General features: G+C 34.9%; 1 protein-coding gene across 10 annotated transcripts in view; it reads left to right on the top strand.

Moving 5' to 3' along the window:
• Positions 1 to 12,500, top strand: part of LOC122257704 (85/88 kDa calcium-independent phospholipase A2) — a 38,918-nt gene that overhangs the window by 7,298 nt on the left and 19,120 nt on the right. For all 10 annotated transcript variants that reach the window (XM_043023172.2, XM_043023169.2, XM_043023167.2 and 7 more), the window contains 12 exons: positions 2,647 to 2,754; positions 3,530 to 3,693; positions 4,252 to 4,470; positions 5,026 to 5,203; positions 6,539 to 6,757; positions 7,105 to 7,230; positions 7,466 to 7,594; positions 7,961 to 8,106; positions 8,365 to 8,511; positions 8,635 to 8,831; positions 9,835 to 10,071; positions 10,293 to 10,392. In XM_043023172.2, the coding sequence (XP_042879106.1) occupies positions 2,647 to 2,754; positions 3,530 to 3,693; positions 4,252 to 4,470; positions 5,026 to 5,203; positions 6,539 to 6,757; positions 7,105 to 7,230; positions 7,466 to 7,594; positions 7,961 to 8,106; positions 8,365 to 8,511; positions 8,635 to 8,831; positions 9,835 to 10,071; positions 10,293 to 10,392 (1,970 nt within the window). The remainder of the gene's footprint in view (positions 1 to 2,646; positions 2,755 to 3,529; positions 3,694 to 4,251; positions 4,471 to 5,025; positions 5,204 to 6,538; positions 6,758 to 7,104; positions 7,231 to 7,465; positions 7,595 to 7,960; positions 8,107 to 8,364; positions 8,512 to 8,634; positions 8,832 to 9,834; positions 10,072 to 10,292; positions 10,393 to 12,500) is intronic.

Raw genomic sequence — 12,500 nt, 5'->3', positions numbered from 1 at the left:
AATATCATATTTTTTTTTATAGATTTTGCATGTATGAGTGGTTTATAGCATGATCTCATCCCACTTGTTTTCCTGGAGATTTCACTGATTTGAAATTATTTATTGAGACCTCATGCATAACCATTATCAGTGTTGTTGACATTATTATTGTCAAGCAGATTAACCCTTAAATTGCACAAGGGGATGTGTAGGAAAAGAATGGTGTTATTTAGAAGAAAAGGAATTATAGAATGAATAATATACTTATGGGTATCATAGGAACAAAAAAAGAAAAAGAAAAAATTTGCTCTTGTTTGGCATGATAACTGCATCAAGGTAAACATTGACTATAAATACAATTGAGGGATTTTCATATGTTTTCATTAATTTTACACATGAATTTAATTTGTTAGCAATATTTTCAATGTTTTGATGCTGTCATATAGCAGAACTGCAAACCTTCACAGCATGGTAAGGGGAAGTGAGAGAATTTGTAAGTTATTCATCTTTGCCAAATATAATAAATCTTCTTAGGGATGTGTCACTGATAGTGAGCACGGCTTGACACTGAATAACTTGTATCAGTGACAAGATAAGGTATTTAATTATGTTTAGTTGTGAACTGATTCTGATTCAGCATCAATGGCATTATATGAGAAATGTCTATACTATTTATTCATATTTTTTTCATAACTTTTCCTACAAGAAAATATAAAAGTATAATCCATTTAATTCTCGGATCTACGTTTCCTACATTTGTCCCCATGATATCAAAGTATGCGAAGTACAAAATTGGAGGAAATATTCTTGAAGAATCCTAATATGAGCATGAAAAAGATGCCTTTTAGGAGTGCTAAATATCAGATTCAGTTCAAATTGTTTTCACAAAACATCAAGATTGAAGAATGGATAAAATTTAAATGGCACTTTTTCCTAGCAGTGGCATGATATTCTTGGTAGAATAAGCTACCTGTGGTTATGCTTTCCTCACCTTGCATTGTGAAGCACTTGCAACTTTTGACAAGTTTGCCATCAAGTGGTTGCCCATTTTACATATATGCAATTTCGTATGTAAATTGCCATATCCATTCACCAAGTGCCTAGGGAGAGGCAGAACATATTGCATTATTTGAAGAGCTTGGTAAGAAAGGCATTTTATGCACGAGTGGTAATAGTACCAGTACGGGTTGATACTGGTGCCAGTGGTATTTACTTAACCCTCTCTGGATGGGTGGTACACTACGGTACCGCGCATTCTAGGCCCGTTCGCTGGGTGACGCCATACGTCGTCGTTTATTTAACTGATTAAGGTCTATGCGTTCGAGAGCCCTGGCATTGTTACATGCAAGGCTGGAATGCCCCCGTCGTGAATGGGTTAAAGTACCAACATAGCAATATTACTGTATAGATCTGTCTAACTGTACTGCCATGTTGTCAAAGACTTTGACTATTCAAAGGATTCAAGAATAGTAGTAATCTGTCACCAGCTGTTTAAGTAAAAGGTAGTGCAAAGTTGCTTTTTATAGCACAATATTATTTGCACTACTACAGTCCCAACCATGTCATGAAATGCTCTGCCAGCTTCAATGCTAAAAGATTATGGCATTGATTCTGGTGGAACCCCATCAGAAAAACTGATGTCATTGGGATTTTTCAACACAAGAGATTTAAGAAAACTTGAATTGCACTTTACATTCAAGACCTATTTTCACTGGCAGATCAAGGGACATTCACCAGGTGTTTGAGGAAGACCCATCTGCCAATTTTTCTATGATCTTTTAATGCCTGGTAGACCCATTTGAAATTGAGCATATATGCAGCAATCTGTAGGCAATATTAATTAAGAATATTTACCTACAAATTAGTATATATTGTAGGATTCTAATTTGTATACAATGTAGAATGGTATTTGTGAGTCCTTCTGGACCTTTTCATTAGTGTGATGAACTGCTTTGATTTTTTTCCGAGGCTGTTTATGGACATTTTTATTTTTGAAATTGGTTATTAATGCTTTAATTTTACTTGATTTTGAAAAGTACCTACTCAGATAAAAACTTATTGGAGTAGTCGTTCTCTTTCTTCCTCTTTCTCTCTCTCTTCCTCATTCTCTTCCTTTTTCATTCCCATTCCTTCTTCCCTCCCTTCTCTTCCATCACTTCTCTCCCCTTCCTCCCTTCCTACCCTTCCTACGTTAGTAAGAATTTATCATATAAATATATCTATGCTTAAAATAGCTTGAACATTTTCTTGGATTGTGTTTCATAATGATAGGTAGAAAAACAGAAATGAAAAATAAATGATCGTCCTAAAACATTTGTGTATTAAAACCAGCCATAAAAAAAGGAATCGTTGTTTAAGAAAAGAAAACAGATGTCAAATCTTCCCAGGGTTCCCTTGTTGTTGTGGACTGTTTTGTCTTGTAATTGTAAATCCTTTTTTATTTAGACTTAAACATTATAACTCCACGTTATAACATCTGTGTTTATGCATGTTGTTTTTATTTGTTTGGTTTGTTTTTACTAAATGCTTGGGATTTGTTTTGTATTAGCTAAATGTATTTGTAAAAGGAGTGGAGATGCTATTGTTAAATTAAAGTTGATAACTGATATACTGCTTATATTTTGTATTTGATATTTTCAAGGACCAACTGATGTATTTCTTTCACAGCTGGTATCATCAGAGAATGTGAACACAGAGGCAAGCCTCCAGGGCAGAATGTCTCAGTTTTTTGGCAAGTTAGCAAGAGGTCTGGGCTGGGGCCCACAACCAACCAAGGTTAGTTTTATCTTTGACACAGTGATTAGAGATATTTTTTTTAGAGATTTTTTGAAATTGGAAACTTGTTTTTTCTTTTTATATATCAGAAAACCAACTATTGGTTTGGTTATTATTGTCTTTACTCTTAGAGAGAGGGTAGGGTCACAGATCATGTAAATTGCAATTGATTTGTGCCTAATGTATAGCATTTTAGAGTAAATTAATGTAAACTATGTGCATTTAGTAAAACTCACTCACCCATATGGCACAGCATGTGCATATGGAACACAATAACCTCTGCTAATGTCAGTGCTGCAGTGAAGGCCAACAAATATTCCATCAGGATAGAGTTGAACTGCTTCACTATTTGACAGTCAAAATCCAAGATGCTTCAATTTATATGGCATATTAAGGCTATTATAGCTTTCAGCAGAGGCACCTCTTTATGCAGTTGTCAAAAGACAAATGCGCCCCTGATTATTTGGTATAAAATTCTGGAACATGATAAGAGTGAAGTTAAACCATCCTTACCCATGAATGGCCCATTGATCTAAGACTTTTCTATATGGATGAATAGAATGTATTTTTCACCAAAAGATAACTCAATGTGAAAAGCTTAACATTCTTATTTTCAATATATGATAGATCTACCATAGATGAAAATTCTTGAAGCATTTGCCAGTCTACCACTGCCATGTGGATTATAGCTGTCAAGTCATCATCATTCTGGGGTGTCATGAAAAAGACAGTTTTCTTGTTTTGTAGATTAACTGTTATTATATTTCTGCTTCAGGTTAATAATGTCAACTGGAGCGATTATGCAAATCGGGCCTTCACGGTTGTCGAAGGCATGTTCATTATCATACCACTGGCTGAAGATGACATAAGTGAAGACCCAAATCTAGCCTTTGAACTCATTATACATAAGGAAATCAACAATTCTCGCAATGCTTACAGGTGAGTTTCAATTTGGGGGCCATTTTGTTGAGGAGCTTTTGAAATCGCTAGAGGAAGGCAAAAGAAGCAAAAAAGATGGTTGTGGGTAAACTAATTAAAAGTTGTCATTAATGGCATATGGGGCAATATGGTTCAGACACTTACAAATCTTGTCCACACCATATGTTGATACTGTCACTTATTATGTTTGAGATTTCCACATAATATTGTCATAGAAAGAAAAAGGAAATGAATAATTTCTTCTAATGTATGGAAGGTCAAACAAAGTGAAAGTAATAATGTCATGGCATAAATGACGTAACTGCTGTTCTTTCGTGTTCCCATTCATTAATGCAAAGATTTTATGATAGATATTATTGATCAGTCCTTATTAAAGAAATAAATTTTGAAGCTTCGATTCTTCTTCATTTTGCGTTTATTTCTGGCAGGTTACCAATCAAGGGGAAAAGTCTTTGATTTACATGAAAGAAAAATTGTATGTTCATAGACAGTTTACAGAGAAATATAAGTACAACAGGTTTAATGATGATGTTTTTGAAATTTTCATCTTGATTTCAGCCTTCTTAGAACATGCACAGAAGCAGAGGCCAAACAGGCTTATGAAGCTTATAGTAAGATTTTGAGTCCGCTTGTGGAGTCATGTGGGAAGGAAGTCCTTTGTCAGAGCGTGTTGCAGAAGGTCCTGGACTTCTTGAGGGATCATCCGTCATGGCATGTTGGCCACATCATCTCTCACTTTGGATTTCTGGACGCTTTGAAAAATGAGGAAGTACAAGGGTATGAGTGAGTCTTGTTTTGTTTGATGTAGGCTTTCTCATCAAAACAGGAAAAATATATTTGTTATGTATTGGTAATGTAATTTTAATTATTTTTACTGGTGTGTGTCTCATCTTATATTGTATGATTTAATTTGTTTCTTTGGTTGGCCAACCTAATGATCATCAAGTTTGTATGATTATGGCAACTGTGTATAACAGCCATTTAACATATCATGAGAGACCTATTTTCTAGTGTATAAAATCAATATCTCTAATCTATCAACCATGAAATACAAACATTTGGGCACTATTCAGAGCTTTTTCTGCATGAAGTGTTGATATTTGTTTGTCCAAAGTATTAACCCTTTCCCGACGGGGCACGCGCTACGCGAAAACCCCTATGCCGGGCCATTGAAATATTGCATTGGAAACGTCACACTGGCATGACGCCCTGGCATCGGGAATTTTGCTGTGTCACACGAGTGTGATGCACCGTCGTCATAGGGTTAAGAGAAGAAGTATATATGTATTTATGCCGAAAAACCTTCATTTGTTTGATTGTCTCACATTCCAGCTTTCTTAATGTTCCTGAGGATGGAGAAGGACTATACCCAATACATGTAGCAGTGGAAAATGAAAATGAAAAAGTCATTACTGCCTTGATAGCGGCCGGTGCAGAGCTAGACGTTGTAGATAAAAGCGGAAATACTCCATTGCATGTTGCCTCTTCAAAATCTATCACAGTTATTCAGGTTAGTTTTATTTTTGTTACAAATACTTGTACTTTATTTCATATTTTACTGCAGCGACTACTGTTACTACTGTTAATCTGCTATTACCCATACTACGACTTGCTACTAATACTACTCCTACTACTGATGGTAATACTTCTACTATTACTCTTAATTTAGCTACTGTAACTACTGCTATACATGCGCATTTATAGCTGAAGCTACTACATGCATATTGCACCCTACATAAACTCTGTAATGTATTCACTCACTGAGCTGAGTTCTCATACAGCTCACAGTGACTTCCAGTTCTTATTCCATTCCATAGAAAGAGAGCCAGTAATAGGACTTTATGATCTAGTTCCTCTCAGTCTCAGTAAAGCAAATCGAAGATGTAAAAGATGGCAAGCAACACATGCTTGAACTCCTTGGCTGTTGATTTTTCATGACATAGATTTATCAGCACTCACTTAGAAAGACTTAGCCCGACAACTCATTCCCCTGAATTTGTCAAAACGAAATGCATGAAAATGATGTATCATTACTATCAGTTACCCCCTTAAATTACCCCAGCAACTAGTACTAGAGCCATTTTTGTGTGCATCGTTTTTTTCTTTTTACTGTATTGTGAGACTTATATGTGTGATATGACTGGCTTTATTAATATCACAGTAGACTGAAATTGTAGTATAGGGATCATATCAGCTCATTGTGTTCTTTATAATAAAAGTATTGCAGCTTTATGATAAGGCATAAAAACCTTAATTTTTTAAAGTATTTGTTTACTTTCGTAACCAAGCACATAAGAAATGTCCATCCACAATGCCTATTACATGAAGAGAGGAAGTAGGCCTTTTTAGACAATGGACATGGTCTGGGTCACCTGCACATCCGTCATTGCTGGTACTTTAGAGCTTAGAGCTGGAGGTCAGCATCTTGCTGTGTGTCACTGCTCTCTAAAGATAGTGCTTGGTAGAGATCATGGATGGGTGGTAGTCAGGCTCTCTTTCAGAGCATTGAAATAAGAAGTACGAGGTTTTGTTGTCACTAAGAAAAATCTATTTATTTACAGCTATAGGCACTCCTCCTAACTCCTAGTCCCACTCACCAAATCAGTAAAACTGGTAGTGGGTGGCATCTTACTTGACTTTCATATGGTTGTCAAAAGCACTCATTGCATCAATATGTTGCCAGCTATTTGCAATGGGTTGATATATTCTAATATTTCAGTATTATGAATGTATCTCATCAATATCTTCCTTGTACTTCAGCCTACAGAATTGGTGCCTTCATGCTGAAAATTATTTTTCCTAAATTTGCTTTTCAGTATTGATTTATATGTATATTTTTTTTCAGGCCCTGAAAATGAAATTTCATCAAGTGTTAAACAAAAAGAATAAAGCACAAGAAACACCTTTACTCCTGGCTGCTCAATGTAGCAAATTAGATAACATCAAACACTTGATCCAGCTTGGAGCCAATATAAATCACAAGGATGACTTTGTGGACCAAAGCAACCAGAGCTATTGGGAAAAAATAGAAAAGTTGGTGCAAGCAAAGGACATTAGCTCAAAGGTAATGTAAATGGCATTTTGTTCAGTCATATGATGTCTGTATCTGTTTTTTGTTGATAAAGCTTGGAATGTAGGTTTCATTGCTGGATCAAAGAAATATTTACATTATATTGTGAAATTTAATAGATTATTATATATTTTCCCATGCTTGTTTTCTGTACATAGGTTGTGGAGAGATTATTTGGTTAACAAAGGTATATTATTTAATATTCAGAGCTAGTGTATTTCAGAGGACTGAAATAATCCACATCACCTCAGAACATACACGTGGCTAAACCTACAATTACCACAGATTTTGTTGGGGATGACGGTACTGAAAAATTAATATGATTGCATTTCCTTTACCAGGACTTGCACAAAGGAGGAAATCTGCTTCATTGGGTGAAAACCAGAGAGTTGACAGACCTGTGCCTTGATATAGGTTGTGATCCAGATCTGCGAAACTCTGCAGACCAGACACCTTTACATATCATGGTAAGCTTGTCACGTAAGGTCAACTGATATTCACTCCTATCAGCATCAGTAGTATGAAAATTATTGCTGCAGTAGGAACCATTTTTTTCTTGAAGGTAATTATTTTTGTTTAAATGTACATCTTTTTGAGGTTAGTTGTCCACTGAATTTTCTTTAGATGTGTTATGTTTTGATAGAATTAATGATCTTACTTTCTATACATTATATTATTGATGTTATCTGTCGTACATTTCAGGTTTTAAGAAACAGAATTCAGTGCATAGTAACTTTACTGTGCCGTGGAGCCAAAGCAAATTTTGCAGATGTGGATGGCATGACTCCACTACATTTGGCAGCTGCTCAGTGTTCACCTACTTTAGTTCAGGTTAGTCTGAAAATTGCTCATATGAGACTCATTGATATTATCCTAGCAAGTCGAGGATATTTCTAAAAGACCATGAAATGCTGGATATGGTGAACCATATGTAGTACAGGCCTTTAAATGATTTCGCATTATGAAAAGGCAAAATGCCCAGAGGTTGAAGCATTTTCAAAGAAAAACTATAAGATACTACACGACTTGTGGCTTTATTTCTTACAATTGCTTGTGCATGTATTTTGATATTATGTTGTCTTTCCTTTTTACTTCATTTTCTTATTGTCTTTCGTCTTTCTCTTCTAGGAAAACAGCAATTTAGAATTAGCTGAATAGCATCATTAACGTCCTCAATTATTTTGACCTTGTTCACAGGCCTTCATTGTATTTGGAGGTGAGATTAATGTGCCTAACAAGAGTGGAGAGACACCAAGGCATTTAGCAGCTTCTTGCAATGACAAGACCAAAGCTACAGAAAGGGACAGAGTTATCTACTTGCTACATACTGTTGGATCCAAGAGGTAGTATTACTTGCCAGTGTGCAAAGATTTGGTATTCATTAAGAATTGTTTTTGAGGATGAATTATGATATGCTTTTACACTTAATTATTTCTCACACAGGCCTGTAACAACCTGTAATCCATGGTTGCAGGTGGTTATTAGGTACACTGAAAAGAAAGAATGTACATACCTTTTCCGTCATAACTTGTATGTAAGTAGGATTGTATATAATACATAAGTGTATATTTGTTATATATAGTCAATTTGATTCTCAACAGGTGTCAAATGAAGTTATCATCATGCTCTGATGGATGCTTGGATGAAGGAAGTTTCAATGGAGTGCCGCTGTATGAGAAACCTTTATTACGGTCTCGTTGGATCATGGATGAAAAGCTTTGCAACAAACAAATTTCAGACTCCATAAGGTGATTCTTTAAATATAAACAGAATGTTTTTTTCTTTATTTGAATTTTTTATTTACTAATATCTTTTTATATATTACTAAACTAGAAGGAACACTTATTCTATACCCTTGAACCCTATTACAGATGGCAGGTAACTAACTGCAATGGCTCTCAGAGAACAGGACGAGTATTGTGCCTCGATGGTGGTGGCATTAAAGGCCTGGTAATGACTCAGATGCTGTTTGTTATACAGGAAGTTTTGGGTAAACCTATTCGCGAGTGTTTCGACTGGATCTCTGGCACAAGCACTGGAGGATTTCTAGCCCTTATGCTTTGCACAGGTGAGTTAGTTACTGTTACTTTGTTCATCTTCATCTAAACGTGTAGAAGATTCTTAGAGATGTGATAATAATGTCATATTGTTTATTAACTTTTTATGATTATACGCATATTGATGAATGTGTTAAACTACCTTTAAATGATACTTAACCCATTTGCACCGTATGATGTCCTATCATCAGGTCATGGTAATATTTCACTCCCACCGCGTGATGTCCTATTTCGTCATGATCAATCCCTTAAAACGTATCTTTTACATCACTATGTATATGCATAATCATAGGAGTTTCATTTGTAAAGACACATTTTTCTTCACATGTGAAAATAATGTAAACAAATATAAAAACCTCAAATTATCACCCTGTCTAAGCGAGTAGGTGAAAATCGCTTGACGAGGCACAGTGCTGTATTGTGCCAGGAGAGATCTCTTTTCACCCATCCACTTCGATAGGGTGATGATAGGAGGTTTTGTATTTATTTACATCATTTTCTCAAGTGAAGAAGATTGTATCAATACAAACTCCTATGATTATGTAGAAACATAATGATCTAAAACATACTTTTTCTTTGAGAGATCATGATGTGTTAGGACATCACCCGGCAGGAATGAAATACTTGCATGACATATCTCGTCACCCAGCCCCATAGGTTAAATGGACTAAAAACAGTTGTTTAACATGTTCTTTCTGATATTTGATACATTGTTATATTCCCCTCGCCTAAAACCACACCTCTTCAATCACTCACCAAAAGTTTAATGAGCATACAAGTTTCATAAATGTTCATCTCGGGTTTCATCAAATTACACAGGTCTGACAAATTCTCAGGCCAGTCTTTAAATCAATTCAAACAATAATCATCACTTTTATTTTTCTGCCTGTATTGCAGTAGTTTCCAAGATTCACTAGCCCCCCCCCCCCACACACACCCTCACTCTTTCACTCTTGCACTTTAGCACGTGTATAAACATACATTTGATTATTTTTTCCTCTTCTTCACAATCAGGAAAATCAGTTCAAGATGTACAGTCTCTATACTACAACCTCAAGGAGAAAGTATTTGTTGGTGGAAGGCCATATGAAGCTGGACCCTTAGAAGACATACTCATAAAGGAATTTGGAAAAGATACAGTCATGAGCAACATTAAAAGTCCCCGTGTGATGGTGACTTCTACACTTGCTGACAGATTACCTCCAGATTTACATCTTTTCCGCAATTATGAGTCTCCCATGAGTGTCTTAGGTAAGTTAGCAGTAAATATGGATATAAACAGTAAACATCATCATTACTGACTGTGTCCAAGTTTCTTGGTTTACTCTACTGAATGCAAGTTTCATGCATCTTTCATGTTATGGCATGATTGAAGCATGTCTTTTCTCTCTTTCTCTCTTTCTTTTTTAGTATGAGAATATGTATATATCATATTGACCTCGTGCTCTCTTGGCTTTTCATGATACGTAAAGGTGTGCAAGAAAACAGTGTGTTCATGAGCACGCAGCCTCCAGAGAAACAGAAGATTTGGCTAGCCGCCCGGTGCTCAGGGGCTGCTCCGACTTATTTCAGGTATGTGTTTTCACCTTAGGACTGTTTGGTACGTAATTTGCTTTTTTGAGTATACAGGATGACTGAGACTTGGTTAGTATTAAAACTAGTTTCTTAACCCCTTTTGCTGCCACAAGTGGATATGTCCACTTGAGACATGGATCCCCTTCACTGTCAAATTGAGTTTCATCATGGTTCTGATTTGATGTGATTGTACACCAGAAGATAGAATTAATATTTTCTGCTTTTGCATTATTTCAATTATCGCCTGTAGGTGAGTTTTTTCATATCCATCACTGAAATTCCTTGATTCTTGGTCTGTTAACCCATTCGCGCCAGCTGACGTGCTGACACATTTCATGGTTTTTGGGTTTTTGGTTTCATGGTTTTTATAAGAATCTAGTAACAAATCTGATATATATATATATTTATATATATATATATATATATATATATATATATATATATATATATATATATATATGTATATATATATAATATATATTTATTTATTTATTTATTTATTTATATATGTATATATCTATGTGTGTATGTATATATATATATATATATTTATTTATATCTATATATATATGTACATATATATATTTATATATATCTATATATATATATATATATGTACATATATAAATGTTATTTCTCCTCCTCTTGTGTATTTTCCACCTATACAGTTTTTTTGTTAGGTATGTAAAAAAAATTACAAGTTGTATTTTACAAATTGCTGTAACCTGTAAACACTGGCTGATGTGATATCATGTCATGATATCACATATGGCTGGTACAGCAGGTGATCGTGTGCCCTGGTGTCAGCTATGGCCTGGAATAGCCCGAGGTGTTAAGCCTGCGTGCTTGAAATAACCCAGTGTTTAGACCGGATGGAGCCAAAACCGCCCTATCGTTGTCAGGTTAAATAAGGTTACTGATAGGACTTCTCCTTCAATACTACACTTTTCCTCCAACACTGCCCTACTGCTAAACCACTCCAATAAAAAATAAAATGCAAGTGAAGTTCATAAATGCATATGGAAAATAATGAACAATTAACATGTACACAGGCTGTAAAGAAATTTACTGACATGAATGAGTATAGGCTATTTGCTATCTTATTGCTAAACATATCTGATAAGTGCAGCTTGCAGAAACAATACTGAAATGCCCATTATGTCATGAAAATATGAAGGAGTAGACCTTGGCAGCACTTATTAGATTGACTTGAAGTTTCAAGTGACAGGTAAGAATGTTTTTTAAGGTCATGGGTAACTCTGCGTTTGACAGTTGATGTTAAAAGTTCTGAAGGTCAGATATGTCTACTTGTGGCACACATTGGGTAAAGTTGGAAAATTCTAATCCACAGTGAAAGGGTTAATGAGAGTAATAGAATGTGATTCTTCATTCAGTCTGCTTCTGATAGGTCAGTTTTGTTCCACAGTGTAAGAGTTTTTTTTACTTCTCTTTTTGTTATGTGATTCCTTCTCAAAAAAAATATTTTTGAAAGTATATGAAGATCTTTCTTTTATATGCATTTATTGATATTAGGTTTAAGGAATATGTGTTGGTTTTATATTTATATGTGCATATACATATGTATATACATATATAGATAGATGGATATATATATATATATATATATATATATATATATATATATATATATATATATATATATATATATATATATATATATATATATATGTTTGTATTTACATATTTATACAGGCACATGTACATGCATATGCACATACATACACACACACACACACACACACACACACACACACACACACACACACACACACACACACACACACACACACACACACACACACACACACACACACACACACACACACACACACATATTTATATACATATATATTCATATACATTTATATGCTCTTTTTATTTGTATTGAAGGTCATATGCCAAGTTGTCGTCTGTGATTTATAAGATGTTTTGAATTACGATTTCATCTGGTCATGGATCTCACCAATATTCTCACCTTCTCTTCCACGAAGATTCATTAGTGAATCACCTAATAAATCCCTCATCAGATAGATTAGTTATTTTCCTTATGCATGAAGATTGAGATGATGAGGTAAACCATCTAT

This window comes from Penaeus japonicus, unplaced genomic scaffold, assembly GCF_977035675.1.
Source record: "Penaeus japonicus unplaced genomic scaffold, GWHDUDI00000001_assembly GWHDUDI00000035, whole genome shotgun sequence".
Lineage (NCBI taxonomy): Eukaryota > Metazoa > Arthropoda > Malacostraca > Decapoda > Penaeidae > Penaeus > Penaeus japonicus.
Note: the sequence above shows the minus strand (reverse complement) of the source record. Positions and strands in the feature narration are given on the sequence as shown.